Consider the following 21718-nt stretch of genomic DNA (forward strand, 5'->3'; position numbering starts at 1 on the left):
TATTTTTTCGTTTTTTAAAAAGGTTTTTTAGGGATTATCTTTTAACAAAAATGTAGTAGTATTATTGATGTATTTTTATCTTATACTATCTTACCGGTTTGCATTAATGCTGCAATACTGTATCCAATACATAATGTACTAAGGCCCAATTTCTTCACCTCTCGATAACTTTATCCAAAAGATATCTCGTAGAATCAGTTTTCTTCACCTTTGTAATCTGACAGAATATGGTAATTTATAATAACATTCTAGACACTTTGTGTCAAAAGTGAGTAGTATGAAGAATAGCTATCCGTTAAATACGTAATTAGAGGTTTCAATGAAGAAATAAATTTTTAGTTATCTGGAAGATAGCTATTGAGAGGTATGAAGAAGGTATGAAGAGGCGCCGGCGCCTCTGAAACGCTGGCGCAGCTACGCCGGCGCCTCTGCTGCACCGCAGCACCTCCACCTCAGCTGCGCTGCAGCACCTCAGCACCTCTGCTGCGCCGCAGCATCTCATTGCTTGGAACCTTGTTCTTTATGTACTTGGCGTCGCGACGCTACCGCGTCGCTTGATTTTTTATATTGCCTAGAGTTCTCTATTGAAATACCGTAAACTCAGAAATGAAAAAGTTCTAACCCTTAGAAATTTTTTCTTTTTTCGAGAAGTTCTGAGTTGTTAATATCATTATTTTTTATATTGCCTAGAGTTCTCTGCTATTGAAAATACCGTAAACTCAGAAATGAAAAAGTTCTAGCACTTAGAAATTTTAGCCTTCAGTGACCTTGAATGATTTTGACCCGTAGATCAATGTGCGCATCTTCAAACGCTCTACTAGATGGTACGTAAAAAAACATATATCATTTAAAAAAACGAAGTTGACCTGCATATGATCTCTACGCGTTCACCTAATAAAAAATTATTTAGAACAAATTATGTGTCCCTCGAAACCATGCAAGTTTGGTCTGACACATTTTTTTCTATCACCAATAACAGCCGAGATATTCAGGTGGCCTGTTTTAGGTGCCTCACCCTGTATACGTTGCAAACGACATGCGACGTTAGCAACGTCAAAATTCCACGGAATAAACATTCCGTTCATAGTTGGAGTTTGCGGCGCACAATGGTTAATATCACTTCCTATTTTCACAGTGCGAACCATCGCTGAGCGAAAGCGTTTGTCCATTATACCAGAATATTGATCGAATTACTTTACTAAGCCGCGTCGCTTAGCAAAGTAGTTTGCAAATTCTTGTGATTATTAAGGGATTTCGTAGTGGTGCGCTAATTACCTCTACAATCATAACTGCGTCATCATCATTTCTCTGACCAAGCTGACTTCTTTAATTGGACTATATTCGTTACCGGATAGGCTGGGATTAACGATCGCGGATGTAATTCGTGCGCGTTGCAAATCGTTACCAAAAAGAAGACAAAAAAGGTGAAACGCTCGGAGATGACCATGCCGAAAGTCGCAGGCAAATCGCGAGGAGGGCTAACTCCCCGCTCCCTGCGGGGCAAATTTCCGATTTATTCAAGCTCGCTCCCAAATACTTGGGAGCCCATAAAGAGAATGAATGGGATTGTGGCGGTCGCCGCAATGCTCAGGGCTGCTTTAGGGGTTCATGAAATACGCGCTCGTCGTTCTCTCTCTCTCTCTCTGTCGTTCTTCCCTCCTTCCGAACTTTCCCTGCTCCTTTCCGTCCGCCCACTCACCCTGTCGCGCTTGACTCCCCCTTTTCGCTTTCGTCCCCCAATGCGCTCTTTACCCCCTATCGGCCCTTCGCGAATCGAAACTCCGCTCTGCAGGGTGGCCAGCGGTATTACCGCGAATTTACATAGCCTCGCTTCGAACTCCGGACATATTGCGCCGCTTTGATTTATGCGAAACATTTGCTAAATATCCCGGACTTAATCTCGGCCGACGCGAAAACGCCGTCGCCGCGGGCGAGCGCGCACTCGCGCGTACAAGTGTGGCGTAATGAGAGGTAACGTAGCGGTTTCTTCGAGAACACGGTAACTAGAATGTGCGACGGTGGCACTTTATAAATGTCGTACCGCGACAAGAGGGCCCCTCTCGACCTCACTCAATAAGAAGCGCTCGGAAAATTCACGGCGGCGACGGTGATTTACGGGAAAACAAATCATTTCGAGGAGACATCGGGGATCACGGGGAAATCTATTTCGGCAAACTTTAAGGATTACGCGCCGCGTGATTTATGACGGTATATCGGTATAGGTAAGAGCGCACGCATTACATTTTAACGCAATCGTTCATGAATAATTCATAAAACTGATGGAACAGAGATATAATCGAACCGCGTTAAAAAAATGCTCAGAAGCAACGCTCACAAGATTCATCGGTGTCTCTTAATGTAATCTACGATTGTATGTAGAAGTAAACTCACGAATGCACAACGGTGAAATCGTGCACGGAAATTCGAGGCGAGGTGAAACGCGATCGTCGCGGACATTGGCGGTTTTCTTGGATTTCCATGGGTGCCTCATCGAGCCGGCCTAGTTCGTATTTGGCTTCCTCGTGGTAACAGCAGATGCGCGCTACATCGCGCAATCAGGGTAGTTTGTAGGGTAGGTGCTCGCTCCGAAGCCGCTCAAGTACAAGTAAAACTACACCAGATAGCTTCAGTAGTGCGACTTAACGGTTAACGATCGGATGATGGCTCATTTTACGATTGCAATCGCCTCCCGGCGATCGTATCATTGTCGGCTGACCACATGCGGTCCGTTTCCACTGCTGACAGCAACCAGCTGAAAATCATCAAGTCATGAATTAATTAATGAACAACAATATTCAATTTATTCAATTAATAACGTTGATTAATGACATTATTGAACATCTCTCCTGACATTTCTCTGCGTTGTTAATTAAATAACAGCATGAATATTTGATTAATAGCATAGAGAACACCGAGGAGAATTCCCATGAAAGTTTTATAGATTAATACTTTATAGATAGATTTATTAATAATTTATAGATGTATACTATGCGGTTGTGAAGAGTCTTAATGTAATGATATAATACATGTAATACGATTTTCATGTAAAACTCTTCGCAATCAAATTAGTAACAATGCGATTTGACAGTTATCCTGAACATTGCGCCACATTGATTCAAAAAAGAGTTTTCCACCCCTCGCCGCCGACATTCGGTCGCCATGCTACTCCTCGACAGGACACGAGGGCGTATCGATACCTCCACGGTTATTTCCGCTTTTCTGCGAACTGGTCAATCCTCGTTCCTCCTACGTTCTGTACCATTCTACAACTGTATATCTCTCTTCTCTTTTTTTCTCTTTCATTTTTTTGTTTCATTTCCCACTTCACATATTCATACGGGGCTCTTTTCTCACAATAAACGTCGACCATTTGCATGTAGGGTCCCCGCGCGGGGAGGGGTGCGAGGCTCCCTTCGCTCGCAGGGCGAACGTCGCGCACCACCACCCCCGTGGTGGACACCGCCGCCACCCTCGGACTCTCGGCGCGATAAGCCGCCCCCAGGGATCCGCGACTGTCTCGATTTATATGCATGCATAGAAGCGTAGGTGGTAGGCCGTGACCAGGCCGGACGGGGTACGTGGGGGCATCCACACATCGATAGATCGATTCTCCGACAGACAGTAAATATCGCTGATGAGCTGGTCCAGTCAGCGTCGACGGGGATTTGAGGGCGCGTAGGAAGCCTGGGGTGCTTACCCCGCGATTTGTCGAGTGGCAGGAATCCTCCGCTGCTTGATGCCGAATACCTCCCCGTGGATCTTCTCTTCCCCTCGACCGTCGATCTTCACTTTTTCAACAACATTTTACGCATTTTCTGCCTCCGGATCGGACGCAGCGCGTGCTCCGCTGGCGCCGAGGGTAACTAGCGAGGGTAGCAGCTGGCGTTCTCGACGGAGTCCTGCGGATTTAAATGAGAATAATTTAGTTCTGTTCGTTGCGACCGAATATTGACATAATAATATCATAATATTATAACGGTATATAACAATGATGTAGATCGTTATCGCGTGATGATTTCAATTGTGCAAGGAATAATACTCCTCGATAACTAGCAGAGAGAGATTAAAAATCAACCCTCGTGCAACTGGCGCGACGCGAGTTTAAAGAGCGTGAGTAAAGTTTTTCAGTTAGCAGAGTTCGTGTCATTTGACGAGAATCATCCCCCGCAACTTTAAAACTCTATTACGTGCGAGGAAACGACGAAGACGGCGAGAGCTCGGCGGAAGATTCTCGTCGGCCGGTTAATGGGAAATGATAATAATAACCTGAGCATGATGTATATTGTTATGTCCAGGTTGGTCCCGTGTAAGGGAGAAGCCGGCCAGTAGTCAGCTGTGTAACGATAGATCAACGGATCCGAAAAAGAAAATTGGTCTCCACACTATGAAGTCTCTTGGCGACGGGATAAATAATGAAATAAACAGATTTGATCGTGGCCTTGTGCCGTGTTCGGAAGACGCATTCGGAATCGTTCTAATAAAGCAGTTCAGTTTAACGAAAGTGTGGTGTTGTTCCTTCTTTCTTGAGCGAATTTGATGTGTGTGTGTGTGTGTGTGTGTGTGTGTGTGTCAGCGAATATCACCCCGACACACAATAACATTTCTTTCGTTTTTTTGTGCTTGCAGGTATCACTGTGCGACGATTACAGCCTGCCCGTCGACTTCGTGAACAAGAGACGTCCTGCAAGCGCAGCAGCCGCGACTTCTACGGTGCAATGGATGCTGCCGAGTCCGACAGTGGAGAACGTGAGTGTTAATTAAACGATTTGACGTCTCGCGAGAACGTATCGCTTGGCATCGATAATCGATTGAATTTCCACAAGCGCGAAATTAATAACAAATATTTGTGCGCGCTGTTAAATAATATATCTTACGTCGTGCAAATATAACGCGCTTGTCATAAAATTTAGCATTATTCTACCGTGACACTTTGTATTTCACGTGTGTAATTCACTTGTGGAACAATAGCGGACGTGAAATATTTGTGAAAAATTTAATTAAGGAGAGATCAAAATGCGACAATGCGCAACTTTATAATGCTCCTGCGCGGCGTTATTGCGGCGATGAAACTTTATTCATCGGTCTCGCCCGTTTATCTGTGTTCACAGTTCAATGAATTCCGCGTTAAGCAAACACACCACGTTACGCGTTCACGCGTCCCCATTGTGGCTCGTTCCCAGCCCGAAAAGTTTATCGATATTTTTCACCCGCGACGTGCAGTGAATCAAAAAGGGCTCGCAATCTTGCGCAGCAGTGCAAAATTCTCGCAAAATAAATCTCGCGTATTTGCATAGTACATTACGTTATCAACAAAAAGCTAACTACTGCGTATATCAAAAATTGCCTTTAACAATAACACCACGAAATAATTAGATTTCGATCGTTAGTCGATTAAACTTGATTAATCGATATTAACTTTGGAGACTCGGCGAGCGTGGCGAGGGAGGAAAATGTTTGTACAGCGTTTAGAAGCTTATCGAATCAGTCTCGAAACAAACGCGCATCCCGATCGTCCTCCACCGATTGTACGTGCATGACGTCACTTCCTGTGTCAGTGGCCGGAGTCGTTTTGTCGGCTAACGATAGTATTGATATTTTCGCAACGGCGGACGACGAACGAGGGAATCGTTCTCGAAGGGAGAAATATAATTACAGTGGTGACAAAATACCCGCCGGGCACGATAGAGCAAGCGGGGGCGTGGATGAGGGTGCGCCGGAGGGTGCGAGAGGTAGTAACAACGGACGCGAGCGGAACGACGAGAAGCGTCGGCGGCAGGCCGGGGAGACCGGTGACTTCCGGCGTTGCTTATAATTGCTCCGGCACTCAGTTTCTGGTGCCTGGGGGTTGCCTCGAGCATTGCGCCTAAACGCTTCGAAACGGCGGGAACACGGCTTCGCGCCCCCGATGCGCCTTCTAAAGCTACCTCGAAAGTACGCTCGAAATATCACGCTTCTCCTGCGAAGACTCGAATGAAGTGTGAAGAAACGCTGCGTTGCAGACGATTAAAATGGCTACAGCGGTAGTCCGACTGCAACATTTTTCTTCATTAGTTTTATTATCACTGGCTGTACCTGCGTATATTTAACGTGAGCGTTATTATTTTATTAATCGGTGACTAACAAAAATTTAGTTTCGGAATTAATTATGTAATGAAGATTTTCAGGATTTTAAAGTGTAATATCTTTACATTCGTGTTCGCACTTGTGTTTGATTTACATATTTGTATTACGTATTGTTATATCTTATATGTCTGCAAGAATTTAACTCTGAACTTAATTGGTTAAACTTCAGCTCGCGGTATCTAATTGCAAACAAACGGAAACGTGGACGCGACGCGTCGCGAGGGAGAAGTTCGAGAAAGAAAGAGGGCGGAATGTCGGCGTCGCAGCGACGACACCTGAGTGTGCCGAACAAAAGTTTCCCTTGCCTCGTTGTCACCGACAACCCCCGCGTAAAATGCGTCGCAAAGGGACGAAGAGGTGGAGGACGGGGGTGCGACGAAGACGGAGAGCGGGTGCCACTTGACTCGAGAGGGTGAATCGTTATGAGTCTCGCTCGTAAGCCTTACTTAATACTTTAGCGCTTTATTTTATGCGTGAGATCGGGCACTGGTGCCGCCCGCATTTATCACCGTAACAAAGGGCGGCTTCGTCGCGTGGAAGTTTGGAACGCGCCGCTCTGGGAGTCCGCACGTGCGTTACGTTTGTTGTTTTTGATAGTTTTCTTCGTCGGTTCGAGGGAGCCGCGACCTCTCGAACTCGCGATTGTCCATCGATTGCCTTTCAGCGACGATCAAAAGCCCGATTTATTTGGTCGGCGAATTCGGAGCGCAACGAGCGCAGGCGGAATGCTGGCGGGGGAGTCCGTTGCCATTTGTTCCGGGTCAAATTTACCGAGGTAACGATTAACCCACGGCGGGCAGAGCTACGTGGAAAAGTGGGAGTAATTAATTCCCGAACGATCAAGAGGGAAGCGTCTGTCCGTGACGCTTAGAATTCCGGGAAAAAAAATTGACTTCAAGAGAGAGCTTGACGTCGAGTGCTTTGTGCGATGTTCCTTGTCCTGGAGCGCGAGTGATTGATACTCCCGTCGCTAAAAAGCGCTCTTACGCGTGCGTCTTATCTCGCGTTGCTCATTTTTCTTGCGAACCCGCGTCACGTAACTCCATTATCTGCATACCATTAATGACGGCTCGTAATATCGCGGATATTGTCGGAAATGACCGGCTCGTTTCTCTCGCAAAATTAAGAGCGATCGACGACGTCGCTGACGCGACGCTTTCTGCGAAGTGCCATTCTGTGTAACGCCGTTATTTATGTTACCAAGTGTATGGCCGTTCACCATTTATATGGCTGGACGTTTCGCACAGGCATTAATATTTATGTCTCGAAAAAATTCTTTAGGGAAGATTTTACATCGAGAGTCGCGAGTCTCATTTCTTCACGCGTAGATCCATAGAATGGATAGACTGGTATCACATATCAGAGAAGATCATCAGAGATGGTACTCGGAATATAAAAATTTATGTGTTTTCGCATCACACACGTAATTCTGATTCATGCGTCCACCCCATGCGTATAGCGTTAATGGGATTCGGCAGCGCTGGAAAAAGTGTCATTACGCCGCGAGACTCATAAATATGGTAAAGTCGTGCGATTAGGGCAGCCGATAATCATGCTCAATTATAACGCTGTGACCGAATAATCGGATTAAATGCTCTCGATAAATCGAACGGCATTAACGGGCGTGATTCGTGCTGTTTGCATTTGACGGCGTTATGTTGCATTCGGCACGATCTTCAAAGTAATTAAACGATTCACGCGTGAGGGGATGACCAAAAACATCCGGTATATTTATTACGTGTCATCGCTTCCGCCAGCAAATGCGGGCAGCACATTTACTTTATCCGCTTAACGATGCGTCCTCAAATCGAGGCACGTTTGTGCCAGTCGCTGAATCAAGTGGCAATTCGAGTTTTCTTTTCACCGTCGTTGCACGTCGCGGTAACCGCGTGTAATCGTTTCCACAGTCGTCAGCATGAGATTTCGCCGTTGCGTCTCGTGGAAAACCGAACCGTTCGTCATCGGATTTGCGACAGTCGATCGAGCCGTCTCCATCGCGTCTGCAAGCCGCGCATCCCCATAATTTCCGTATAAACATTCACAAATTTATCCGTTCCGAGGAGGAAGCGGCTTCACGATGACGAGGGGGTAGACCGAGCTGAAGGCTTGGAGGCGAGATGGCTGGAAGCAATCGACTTCGTCTTCGAAACATCCCCCGAAGCCACGGCGCTCAACTTTGGCAGGAGAATTCCAATTTTGGCCTCTTTCGATTTAAGACTACTTGTCTTCCCCGTCTTGCGTCCTGCGTCGAGACGTCTGCTTGTCTCGCTCTGCCCAGCTTTCTCCTGACATCTCTCGTATCTTTTTTTTCTGTACACGACAAGATAGATAAGAGAGAATAGAAAATCGATCACATTGACTGTCACACCACCGCGCATTCTCGCTGTTGTCTTCTTTCGTCTTCGTCACGTGCGAGGGAAACAGATCATTAATATTTTTACTATCATCATCATTGTCAATATTGGCGAAGTATATAGTATCTCGATTGCGTAATCGCGATGAGACTGGAACGGCTTCCGCAGGAAATTCGAGGCACCCCTTCGTCGCTCGTGACGATGGTCGATTGAATTCAGTCGAGGGAAATTCACGTCTTCCTGCTCGGGTTCTTTCTTGAGATCGTTGCTGAGGCGAACGTGACGGGCGTAATCCGCATTACGTTGCAATCGTATTTAGAAGAATTACGTTCTCGAACTTAATCTCTCACGTCAACGTGTAATAACAGCGTTTACCGACCACTTCCCGATTAATCGAGCGCTGCGTTTAATATAACGGGCGCGCGTGCCAGAAACGAATTGCCGGCGCGGTTGTTTTCTCTCGAAATAACGATCGCCGTTTAGGGAATGACTAGGAAAATGTTTCGCGTCTCGGCCGAGGCGTTTTACCGCAATTGGCTGCATTCAAGAATGGAAAACGCCATCAAGCTAACACGTATACTGAAACGGGAAGCTGGTCCCTCGACGATAACCCTTCCTGAAGACGCTCCCTCTTAGGGACGAAGTCGAGTATCATTATCTACGTGAAAACGCCGACGAGAAAGCACGCTGTCGAATTAGTATTATTATAGAGACTCGATAAAGCGTACCGCCACGTCGTCGTTTAATTGAAAATCGTTATGAGCGATACATTAAGAACTTCCTGACCTCTTTTAGTGGAAGCGTTGGATCGATTTCAGGTAGAAATGTACACAGGCAATGTATCTCTCGGCTGAAGTAACCTGAAGGTAAACAATCTGTTCTTCTGTTTGCAGGCGGAAGTCGAGGTTGTGGAACAATACAGCGACCCTAGAGACAGCAAGAGCAAGGCGTACGTAGAGCCGGGTGCGGAGACTTCCTTGCCAACGATCTACAGCAAGGCGAATCGCAACTATTGTCGTCCTTACACAGGTAAGTCCTTTCCTTGATTCTAACCATTTTCCTTGAGATGCTGCAAAATAACACAGTAATATAATTCCGATAATTGCAGTACTACAAATTTACATATGTGTAACAAACTGTGATTTTTTATATTTTATATTTTAATATAATTAATACTCTATAAAAAATCGATACACAGCGGATTAATCTAGAATAATAATATTAGGATACTTAAAGTGCGAAACGTACTCACTCAGGACTTAGAATATGTGCTTGGAATGATCGAAATCTCTGCACTGATTGATTGATCGCTGATACCGCGTGGATAAGATCCGGGATAATGTAGTTAAGCGGAAATTCTCATGCCAGGCCGCAAATTAATGCGGCGGGAACCCCGGTGTGTTACGGCCGATACTACGACGTACGAATTATCGAGGTAACAACTCAGTTAACGCCAAGCAAGAGAGAGAGAGAGAGAGAGAGAGAGAGAGAGGGTGGGAGGGAGGAAGAGAAGAGCCCCTCGATAATTGAACGGTACGCAGATTCGTCGCGGATGGCTAACGCTTTAATCGATAGGGGTGGACAAAATAGGGGATCATCTCTTTTTCGCGGTGGATGATATCCCCGTCGAGCCGGCAGCTCCAGGCGCAAATCAGAATCTTTCATATTCCTTGCTTTCAGAATAGCGCGGAAACTTTGAACGCTAACAAGAGTTTTCGAATTAAATTCCCACCGGTGTATCCCCGCGAAGGAATGCTGCGCGTCGTGATTAACTCTACACGGTTGTCTCGATCCGGGCAAACCTCGCTAGCTGACTCGCTGTCCTCCCTCGCAACCCTCGTCGTTCGCGTCACGAAATACTCCGACACTCGAGTATGCAGATTGCCGTGTAACACTGATCCCGAGTAAACACCGGCAGAATTTGCATCCTTACCATATTCATGGGCTTTTAATTCGTGAGTCATCGTGGATGTTGCGTGGATCAACGTGGCCAGACGGAAGTTTACTTCCTTTGGTATATCAGAATCTCTGTGTAACTTCTCGAGGTTTATTCCTCCAAGTAATTTCCCCATTAGTAATAATTTTCTTAGACACTTACGCGTGTTATCTCGCTTATCCGCAGTTATGAAAAACGGAAGAAGTAGTTCGTTTAACTTGCTCGGTTACTGACGCCTCGAACATCCGTTCCAACATCGCGCCGAAATCTCCGCATCTCCGAGGCACTCTCGACGGTCGCATTATGAGATTAAAAGTAAATTGTCGTCCTTCGAGGAATGCCGCTTCTTTCGCGAGAATTGAATCAGCGGCTATCGCGTCGATGCCGGGGGTGAAGGGATGAATATAAGAGAGATGCCCGCCACGAGGGTTGGACTCAATGGAATTTTCAGACTGGTCGCTTTATAAAAGGGTACCGACGACGATGTTGAAATGTCTGGACGGCTCGCCGCCCTCCGTTAACTTCCGGTGGCTGACGTTCCCTGTCGCTGCTCCCGTTGACACTGTGAGCACCGCTCGTGCGCTCGTTGGCACGAACTTTTCGGTCTCGCGGCACTCCTGTCCCCGACGTTACTTGCCATCGACACCATACGCGGTGCCCCGCCTCCCATAATATGTCGTGTGATATTTAATTAAACTTCCCACCCCTACGGCCCGCCGAGCTGCCCCCTACCCGTTCTCATTCCGCTTTCATAGTCCGTAAAGTTTCAAGGGGCATTTCAGCTCGCCTGTGCCTGTCTCCCTTTGCATTTCCCAGCGCCCCGTTCCACTTATTAACCGTGTTTCAACCGGGCCTGCTGACGAATTTTTCTTGTCCCTCTCTGAAACACGCCGTGCATCGTAATTAAATATGACCATTCATATTAAACAGTAATTAAATAGAAGAACTTGTCAAATAGAATCTTCGAACGATATTTTCAATTACGTTTAACTATTAACGGTATAAATATAAATGCAAAAGTACTTTGCACACTGCCTAGTATCTTTCAAATCATCTTATGACATATTTATGAAACTTTGCATTAAAATATACTGTTACATAAAAAGGGTCATACCGCAGTTTTAATCACGCTCAATATATCGCACGAGTGAGCCGAAAGAACTTTCGAGTTTCTCGTTTGTTGAGCGACCCCTCTTCGAAGTTACCCTCATTTCAATTACTGGTACCAGGTGACTTGTAGCTCGTTCCGCGTCCCCGAGCAGTTAACGCCCGTGCGGCTTCATCGTATGCAAATGTCAAGCTCGTCCGTCGATTCGTCCTTCGTCCGAGCGGGAGAAGGCGGGTCCGGTATTCATCAAACGCTGGTCAAGAGCCCGCAGCGTGTCCGTGTCCCTTAACAAAAATTTATATTAGCGACTAGAACGTTAGAATCTCGTATAGTAAGCTCGTCAATCTCTCAATCGTCAATCTCTAACTTTGGACTGCAATAAATGAGTAATATTTATAACATCCTGAAACACACATACATATCCGATTGCTGTTAGATTTGGATATAATGTTAATTTTAATTTAATACTTTAATATAATTTTAATAATTTATATAATTAAATATTTAATAATTAAATTTTGATTCTAATTCGCTTGATCGATGTAGAGATAGCGAACGAACTCCTTTTGTTCCTGCCTCCAATGTCGCATCCTCGACTCTTTGTTCCCTCTTTGTCCCTCGCTTTCTACCTTCATTTCCCTTTCCGTCTCGCTTTAGAATGCGCACCCTCGCATCCTCCGCGTTCTCGCGTCTTAAACTAGATCATTTACAAACTGTCAACGACATGATTCCGACAACTCGTCCGACGTCGTAAGTACGTGCTTGGATCTCGAGGCGGGATCTTAATTCTCGTGCAATTTTGCCAGCTAAATTCGCCCACGACGAGACGAGGCGGCGCGCCGGTTTTTCGCATTTAATGACAACTATGTGCTCGGTTCGGGATGTCGGGCTGCTCGAATTGACATCAAAGCCTTTGATTTTATCGTCCGCTTTTCATCAGGAAGGATGGTCATTTGAGAGCTTTGTACGCGCGTTATTGAGTTTTGTCTGAAACTGTCCGAGTTACTCGATTGTCCTATTTCTCGTTAGCAATACACGTCGGTAAACGAATTACCGTCGTAACCCTGACATTGTATTTCGTTTACTGTAAAACCCAGTCTATTCTCGATCGGTGACCGTGAGCTCCCTCGCTGGCAATTGATTTTAAATAATATTTTTCTGAAAATTTTTTTACGAAGTTATCGCGTTTGTTTGTAAAACGGAAAGGACATACCGCTCGTAACAGTTCCCTTTTGTTCACTGTAAAGCGAGCACGGGTAACGTGGTGGTAGTCAGTTGCAGGCCAGCGTGATGGAAACTTTTAAACAACATCCGTAGTTTTGTCGCTCGATACACGGCAGTCTCGGAGGGCGAAGGTCGCTGCTAAGCTACGATACGAACCCTCCCGCCTAGAGAGAGGGAGCCCTTGAATTCATTTCATGGGTAATTACAATTAGCATTTATGCCGCGATTTGCATATCGTTGCGAGACAATTTCGCGCGCGCTTAGCCTAATCTCTGTGTCAGATGTTCTCCCGTCGTATGCAAGAAGTCCTCTCGTAGCCGGAGATCGCTTATCTCATCGTATAAGCTACCGAAATGTCCGGTGAGACTCGTAACGCGAAACTTGCGAGATAATATCGTGCGCGAGATAAAGACAGAAATACGAAGGAAAAATTATAAATATCTGGGAAAAATTATAAATACGAGAAAAAATTATAAATACGACATTTCCAATCAATTTATCCATTTTTTAACGCTGGATTATTTCTAGCTCTTCAATCTTCAGCTGCGACGTTCTCAGTGAGCGAACATCCCGCCAAAACATCGGCGAAAGTGAAATAAAGTTTCAGAAAACGCGGGGTGGTGCATGAATCCCGTACGATCGATCGGAATCACGCGACGTGAAAACGAAAACGGGATTTCTCGTTAACTCGATGACGGCCATCATGGGCCGTCGTCTCTGACGCGCGATGAGCAGCGAAATGTAAGATTGAATTCGAGAGCGAAAGTAAACTCGCGTCACGATTAATTCGAAGAGTCCACAGGGGGTGGACGGGGGTGGGTGCGGTCGACGGACACTTGAAATCGCTGGGTACGTTTCGCACACGTTTCGAAATCCCTCTCGGTTTACCTCCACGGCCGGAAACCGTACCCTCACCGCCGCAAACGGTCGTGCCTACGCGGCTACCACCGACACACGTAGATTTCAATTGCGCAATGTCTACCGACAGGGAAGCGGATAATCCAGCCGTCGAACGCGCGCTGCCCCTGCTACGTGAGCGACAGCTTTGAGCTTTGCGAGCCGCCCCCTTTTCGCCGCCGCAAAAACCCTCTCGAACGAGCGCAAACATTGATTTTATTGCCAATAAAATCAATCGTAGCTAACGACGCGGAGCTGCATTCGCGTAGTCGCCCTTAACGAGCAGTGAAATCGCCGCCGAGGATCAACCGAAGCATGAGTGGATTTAGGGTTGCACGCGCCCTTCACGAATTCCGCGTTTCAAACGCGCGCGATTCCGCTGAGTCTGTATTCAGCGGATGTTCCGGAATCGGTGAGGTGACGCTTCAAGGACAATCCTTTGATCGACTCGGAATTGATTTGCCGAAACAATCGACTGGCAGCATGATAATTATCCACATGCGCATAACGATCACAAAATTGTCGTCATCCTTCTATCCGAAAGGTGTACAGGATCATCGAGAAGTGAACGATGACGAGCGTCTCCTCTCTGGACTCAACACTGTCGGCTTTATCGGATGGGCGGCCAACAGCCTTTACACGAGACGATAATCAAAGGAGATTGCTCGGAGCTGAGAGAGAGAGAGAGAGAGAGAGAGAGAGAGAGAGCCACGTAATCAGTCGTCACTTCATCGTGCCGTGCACGGCAATGTGTGTTCATGTGTAGCAGCGAGTTCTTAAGGAACAGACGAGTTCCCTTCAAAGTGGGCCGCCTCCACCCCCGCGTTCGATATCTCTCTTCGGCCCCTTCGTTGCAGCGACAGCTTATAATCGTTGCCGTGATCCTGATAACTTCAGCTCGTTAGCTTCCTTTTGGTACGGAGAAAAGACGTGGCGTAATAAAAGAGATCCCGAGAAAGATACACTTTTACAAAGGGACACCATAGACGCCGCGTCGCCGAGAGCTGTAAATGATCTTCGCTTTAGCTTACATATCGAATTTGCAATTGAGCTCGTTTAATTTTGTTTTGAAAAAAAGAATCAACTTCATCGTTAAAATGATTATTAGATTTTGAATTTATCTCGATAAACAGAACTTAATCTTAATCAATGTTAAACTCAGATAGAAAGAGAGAAAGAGAACATGCAACATTACAAGTGAGATTAATCGATCGATTTGACAATTCTATGTAACTAAAAAGTCTAAAACGACGTTCAACGGTGTTTCATCTATCTCTCCCGCATATATCTTAGGGTTGCTCTGTGTTCATCCTCGTGCAAGCCGAGCATTATATCTCTGCGACCCTTGACAGGGCTGACACATTTCGCGCGAGACACTTTGGCCAATCTCGCGATCGTAACCGTGGATGCTGGCGCGACCGAGCCAATAACCGAGATTGGCTTTCGTTTCATCGCCGCTCTCTGCTCGTAATCTTTAGCTGCTCCGTAAAGCGCCCTCCTCTGAACGTGGCCGGCGATATCGTCTTCCGAGGTTGGGCAATCGCCTCCTTTCTACTCCCTTATTCCTTTTTTCCTTTCTAGGCAGGACGATACAATCCCGCGATCCACCACCGGTCATGTTAGGGACGTAATATCTAATAAAAAGCGGGCCAAAGTGGCTGTCGAGCTCGTGTCGCGGTTCACCTTCCTCGTATAAAACTTCCTCCAAAATTTCGCCCGTCCTGACAGTCGCGCTGACCATCCAACGGGGAGGAAACGTAGGATTACATAAACCGCATCGTGACCATCTCTCGTCCCAGACGGGGTCACGTGTCCCGGATTATCGCGTAATCGAGGATGGAAGATCTCGAAACAGAATATCTCTGGAACAGTTCTGAAGACTCGTGTTACCGGTGCGGCGGGAGATGGTTATGACATCCGTCGAAACGACCATTTCCCGAAATAGAATACCGTTGTACGATCGTCGCGGTTTGCGGAAAACATGTGATCGCGGTTAGCCCCGGCGTGGCCGAACGTATCCCGAAAGACCGATTGCAATATTGTGTCTCATCATCATTCGTTAAATCGCAAGAATTCAATTAATCCGTATCACTTAAATTTGCGGTTTACCTAATGGCGCAATGCTGCAGTATCTGCAATATCTGAGTGAAAGCATCGCGAACTTGATTGATGAATGATAATTATCCGGTCGAGCCAAGCTTGTATCATCCGTCCAATCATTCGCGAATAATTTGACTGATAGCTGCGCGAAGGCTATCGCGCGTTACGGACCTCGTAAACGATTCCCGATAACGAGTCTCGTGGATCAGATTCCACGATCCAGCACTCCACGATCAAAAGTTGATTGCAAAATCGTAACGTCGTTATCTTAATCCATGCAGACGGAACAACCTACGCGCGCGAGGGCTGACCTTTCGCCTGACGCTCGTCCAGCTCGCGCTGGATCCAGCGTGAATCCAAGATGGATCGAGATAGATCGCACGTTCATCTCCGTTATCTGCGGGCCTGTGTAAACAGGATGCATGTGACAGCGTTTCTCGTGTTATCTGCAGTGATTGCCAGGCGAGGGTCGTTGCTCACCGGTCGTAATAGATTCATTAGGGTAGGCACCGCTGCAGCCGGCGGATCGTCACCCCCTAACTCCGCGCGTCCACGTACCCTCTTTCATTTTCTGTCACTCGATCACTCATTCACATGTAGTATCCGTTACTGACTCATCTACTCGTTCGATCGTGCCGTTGCGTAATTAACCATTTGCCGGTGTACTCGCCAGACTACTTCATTAATTCTCCTTTTACTAATTTTATCTCAAATCTAATTATTCGTAACAATGATTTCATCTGCGGCTGAATATAATAGTAGTCTAGCCTTGATAATTTTTAAGATTTATAAAAGTATCAGTTTCGCAATTCATGTATTCTTGTACCGTCTTGTCTGAAATTGTTCTACAGGACTATACAGGGTGTCCCGGGTTTTAACCGACAAACTGTGGGAGCATATTCTACTAGTGAAAATAAGAAAAAATTCTTATATCGAGTTTGCTTAGAAATGCTTTATTACAAAGTTATAAACCAATATTGAAAAGGAATATGAGATAAGTAACAACGGATTTTTTCACAAAAAGAAAAATTATGTACGCAATGATTTAGTGACGCATTTCAAAATGTTGTCCTTGCACATCGATACGAGCTAGACATCGACGTAGTACAGAATTTGTTACAGTACGACATTCCTGAAAATTTTGTTGCATCTCAGTAACTGAATTAGTAATTCGTTGCTTTAAATCTATCTGGTACTCTCCTGTTAGGAAATCTACGTTGATACTCTCGTACGGCAGCTCGTGCATTTCCGTCACAGAATCCGTACACGAAATAAATATCAAGTGTATTCCTCATTTGAAAACACTTTTGGCATTCTGATAGTAATTGCTAGTTCACACGACGATTGAAATCTAACAGCTACTGTTGTGAAAGTAACAATCATACTGAATCGTTTCAACATAGTGAACATGAATACATGTGAATACACATAACATAAACATCTTCGACCTTCCAAATTCTACACTATGTTCCGTTGTTACTTATCTCATATTCCTTTTCAATATTGGTTTATAACTTTGTAATAAAGCATTTCTAAGCAAACTCGATATAAGAATTTTTTCTTATTTCCACTAGTAGAATATGCTCCCGCAGTTTGTCGGTTAAAACCCGGGACACCCTGCATATGTGTGTAGTTATATGAACATGTTGTTTATTAGTTGATTGAGTTTGCAAGTTAGTTACCACTCTGGATCTTTCATTTGTCAATTAAAAATTTTTACTCACGTCGCGGACGTGTTTCCAGGCGCTGTATGTAATCGATCATCAACCTCCTAGTCCCCTATTCTCTCTTTCGTGCATTCGACAGATACCGCGCAAATCTAATTATCGATCGGTAATCAATATCGTTGCAATTTGGCGACACGCCAAAGCGCAGCGTGCTTTTGTACGTGTATTTGCGAATGCGTTCGATGAGCTGGATGGCTAGTTGCACCGTCGCGTCGGTGGCAGTTTTTCTCTGACAATGCGCAATGCAGTTGATTGCATTATACGACAACCTTGGACGTAAATTTTCGTACGCTTCCTGCAGAGCGTAGGATATTTCATCTGCCTTCAGCGAAGACAAAAGCGCAGGGGGCCTTTTGTCTCGTATATTTCGCTAGATTGCTTGAAATATTGAAACGAACGCAAATATTGTTTTCTCCCGCTCGTCGCGATCTTTTAATACGTTCGTTCCTTCCCCAAAATTTCAATCCTACGTCTTGCCCGAACTGCGTGGACGAAACAGGTGCGCATACATATTCATGTTCCCTTCGACCTCGCTTCCGCCGAAATATTCTTCTTCGTGTTGCTTTTTATTTGCCGCGAATCGCGCTCCCCTACGCTCCTCCGGGCTCTACTTCTCGGATATAATTGTATCGTGATATTACGCCAACTGCGCGGTCGAGGCGATATTGTGTTTCCTCGTTAGCATTCCTTTCTCAGGCAACCACGCTCGGTATTGTATTATCTTCGTTATTAATCCCGGCGAATCGCGAGCGTGCGGTCGTTCTAATCCCGGCGCCGCATTCCTTTTTTAAATGTTTAAAAGTTTCGTCGGCGGAAAGTTTCGTCAACCGGAGTCGACAAAGAAGTAGCTCCAGGTGAAAAGGGAAGACGATGGATCCGCGCTTCCCGTTTTTCATCCGGGCGGGCCGGGGAATGAATCGCCTTCCGCGATTCTGCGGTCCTTTGTGAAAGTTTGAATACGTAGACAACGTCTGGTCTCACAGGCACCATTTCTTCTGTCGCCTCGTATCCGCACAGCTTCCCGGTGTCGTTTGTCACCGTCGTTGCCAAGAGCTTCCTCGCGCCGCGAGTTCCGCGAGGAAGAGACGAGGATCCGCGCGCACGAGGCTGACAGCGGACGACCGCGGGTCGTTCTATGATTCGCTGGATTCATTGTCCAGGAATTAATCCCCCATTTCGCGCTTCGCGAGCCCCCAGCGACCGTTCCTTTGTACTTGACGGTGGAAAATGAAGTTTCAGCCCTCTCGCGACAGTGAAATGCGCCGGAAATTGGGGATATCCTGCCGCGCGCTATCGATCCCGCGCTGCGATTTCATCCAACAGGCATCACGCTGAAGCACGGGGCGTGCATGCATTCTACCGGAATCCCATTGATGCTCCTCGAGTTATTCGTCAATTTGGTTTCAGCGTAAATATAGTTCATCCATGCGTAATCTCGCGTCGAGTTTGATGGACTCGCAAAATTATTGAAGTACGTACATTTAGCACGTGAAATCCGCGTCCGCAACGATTGTAAAGTATATCTGTCGCATCGTCGGGAGACCATGGAAAATTGCGTCATCTGACGCAAGCGTGGACAAACTGTGCTTTCGTTACATAATCACGTAGCGGACGTTAATAAAGTTTAACGCGGACAGCCGGGCAGTGAGATAAATGTTCAAAGCGCAATCTGTACCGTTAAATAATTACCTGCGCACGCGCCGCGCGTGTATATAATTACTCGAGAGATCGATCGAAAACAAATTATTCGGCGACAAAGAGACGTACAAAGACCGCCCGTTGCACTCTCCGAGGCGGTCGATACCCGCATCTCGATATTCGCGGCTCTTTGTGTCTGGCTCGAGCAGCATCGCCAGCTGGACGTCGGCGACGGCCTCAGAGAGAAAGAGAGAGAGGAAAAGTGAGAGAGAGAGGGAAAAGAGAGCAGCATCCGATAATCATTTTTTTCTCCGATTCACCAAGATCGTCGTTCGTGTCGAGCAGCGACTCCGGATCCTGTCAAAAGCAGCACGACCAACGTGGTTTATGGCGCGCGCTCTCGACCACCCTCCCCAAAGAAGGAGGGAACAAGGAGGAAGGAGATTTCGGCGGAGCCCTCCGGTCGAGCATAATGCGCCCATTATCTCCAGTCCTTTCGTCTATTCCGCGTGTGTACACTGCCTATATAATGTACCGGGTGTCCACGTAATTTCGCGCTTCCTCCATCTGCTCCCTCTTTTCGTTTCTTCCTTCTCGCTATCTTCCTCTTTTCGCTGTCGCGAATGGCCGTGACACGATCGTAAAGCCTAAAGAGGCATTAGACGATGCTCGAACGGGTCGACGACTACGAGGAGGCTGAAAGGGGTGGCGGGTGAGTCGTCGGGAGAAGCGGGATAGGACGTCTCACGTCAGGCGAGGAGACCAGGAGGAACCATTACGGTAATATCCCACGGACGGAGGAAGTGATTTTTAAGGAGACGAGGCCGCCATTTCAAGGCAATTTCGCTTTTCCCCGTGAGCCTTTCCGTTCTCTTTCTTCGACGACCTGAGTCTCTCCCTATCCCTCCCCGCGTTCACCGTACAACAGGGCGATTATGAAAATTTTTCGCCGTTTTCGGGGTTTTCGTCTCATCCGCGAAAGCGGGCTTTGTATGCTTGGAGACACCATTTTACCGTAAATCTTCCGGATCTTGAGCTCACGAACGATGGATCCTTGTCGTTCCCCACCCTGACGTCTCCCAGCAGCTAAGACATTTCCATATGTTTCACAATTTATAATGACTACATGTAAATTGTACGTAGCTTGTCATAATTAATAACGCACACTGCGACTAAGAACAATTTAATAATATTTCTTATGTTTATATTATACATCGAGATATTAAACTTCACGATTTTCGTTAAATTCTTCAGATCCATCAGCCTCTGGTTCATCCTGCGAGGATGACGAGGATGGACGACTGGTAAACGTCAGGAAACGGAAGAACAGTCTCTATGCTTCCTCCTCGACTCGCGCATTATCCGCGGATCGCGACACCTTGACATCAACCGACGCTCTGCTCGTGGATTGCGTCGCTCTGGTGCATCTCACCGATCAATCACCGACCGAGTCCAGCCAACCAGTGCGTCACCCATCGCCTTATTACTACGGCGATCTCTTCAAGGTACCGGAGCAATTGTCCAAGTCGCAGCCAAGCAAATATCGCAAGAGCGTCAGCCTCGACGTGCCGGGCGAACGTTCGCGCACACCCGGTATACCAAAGAGGAACTCGCTTGCGGGTGATGGGGGCTCGTACTCGTCCCAGCATCGGTACTATCAGCAGCAACAGCAGCAGCAGCAACAACAACCGCCGCCACCACCACCGCCGCCACCACCGCACTATCGTAGCCAGGATCTGGTGAGCCCCACGTCGGGGAGCGAGCATGCTGTCTCAGGCAGAAACGAGATCCTCTCGTCGTGTATCATCACCGAGTGGGATCACACCCTCATGCCACCTCATCGTCTGCTGAGCCATGATCTGCCCACGACCGTTTGTACCTGCGTAGCGTCGCCTGAAGAGGAGGAGGATGAGTTAGAACGACGGCAGCCGCAAGTGTCGCGGCATCAGGTGCGCAAACTACGACGTACGCGTAGGATAGAACCGCAGCCGATACTCGTCGAGGACGAGGACGACGTGGAGGGCGAAGACGAGGGCGAGGAGGAGGAGGAGGAAGACGCGGAGCCCGAGGACGAGGACGAGGAAGGGATGGCCAGGCAACGTCACCTCTACGAGACGGCCTTCGACTGCAAGGTCAATCGCTCCGACGACGATCTCGACGATCTCGATCGCGTTACCAATCATCCGGTGCTGCATTCCCAGGTATTGTACTGTTTCAAGACTATAATCAGCGTTTTAACATTACTAGTACAACACGGGCGCACGCTATTTTATTTTTCAATATTAATAATGTTTTCGAATAATAATATCTTATATCTATTATTTATAATATGCACAATTATCACACTCTACCAAATTGTTAATCTCCACGCGAAGACAGCCGCGCGATGGTAATCTAAACTGAACATAATCCACAACGCGAATCGAGATAACCAATCAGCGTAGCGGAAAAGAGGCAACAATGATTTCGATTTGATTTAACACGGCTTTTTTAAGAGTGGATTTGGCATATTGCCTAGAGTTCTCTGCTATTGAAAATACCGTAAACTCAGAAATGAAAAAGTTCTTGAGTTTAAAATTTTTTTCTTCTCAGAGGAGTTCTGAGTTGATGA

General features: G+C 46.7%; 1 protein-coding gene across 2 annotated transcripts in view; it reads left to right on the plus strand.

Moving 5' to 3' along the window:
- The window catches only part of LOC105278518 (probable serine/threonine-protein kinase DDB_G0267686), a 133263-nt gene that overhangs the window by 94834 nt on the left and 16711 nt on the right, over positions 1-21718 (plus strand). For both annotated transcript variants that reach the window (XM_011337666.2, XM_011337667.3), the window contains 3 exons: positions 4627-4746; positions 9371-9506; positions 20362-21308. In XM_011337666.2, the coding sequence (XP_011335968.2) occupies positions 4627-4746; positions 9371-9506; positions 20362-21308 (1203 nt within the window). The remainder of the gene's footprint in view (positions 1-4626; positions 4747-9370; positions 9507-20361; positions 21309-21718) is intronic.

The sequence above is a fragment of the Ooceraea biroi genome, chromosome 1 (genome assembly GCF_003672135.1).
Source record: "Ooceraea biroi isolate clonal line C1 chromosome 1, Obir_v5.4, whole genome shotgun sequence".
NCBI classification, from domain to species: domain Eukaryota; kingdom Metazoa; phylum Arthropoda; class Insecta; order Hymenoptera; family Formicidae; genus Ooceraea; species Ooceraea biroi.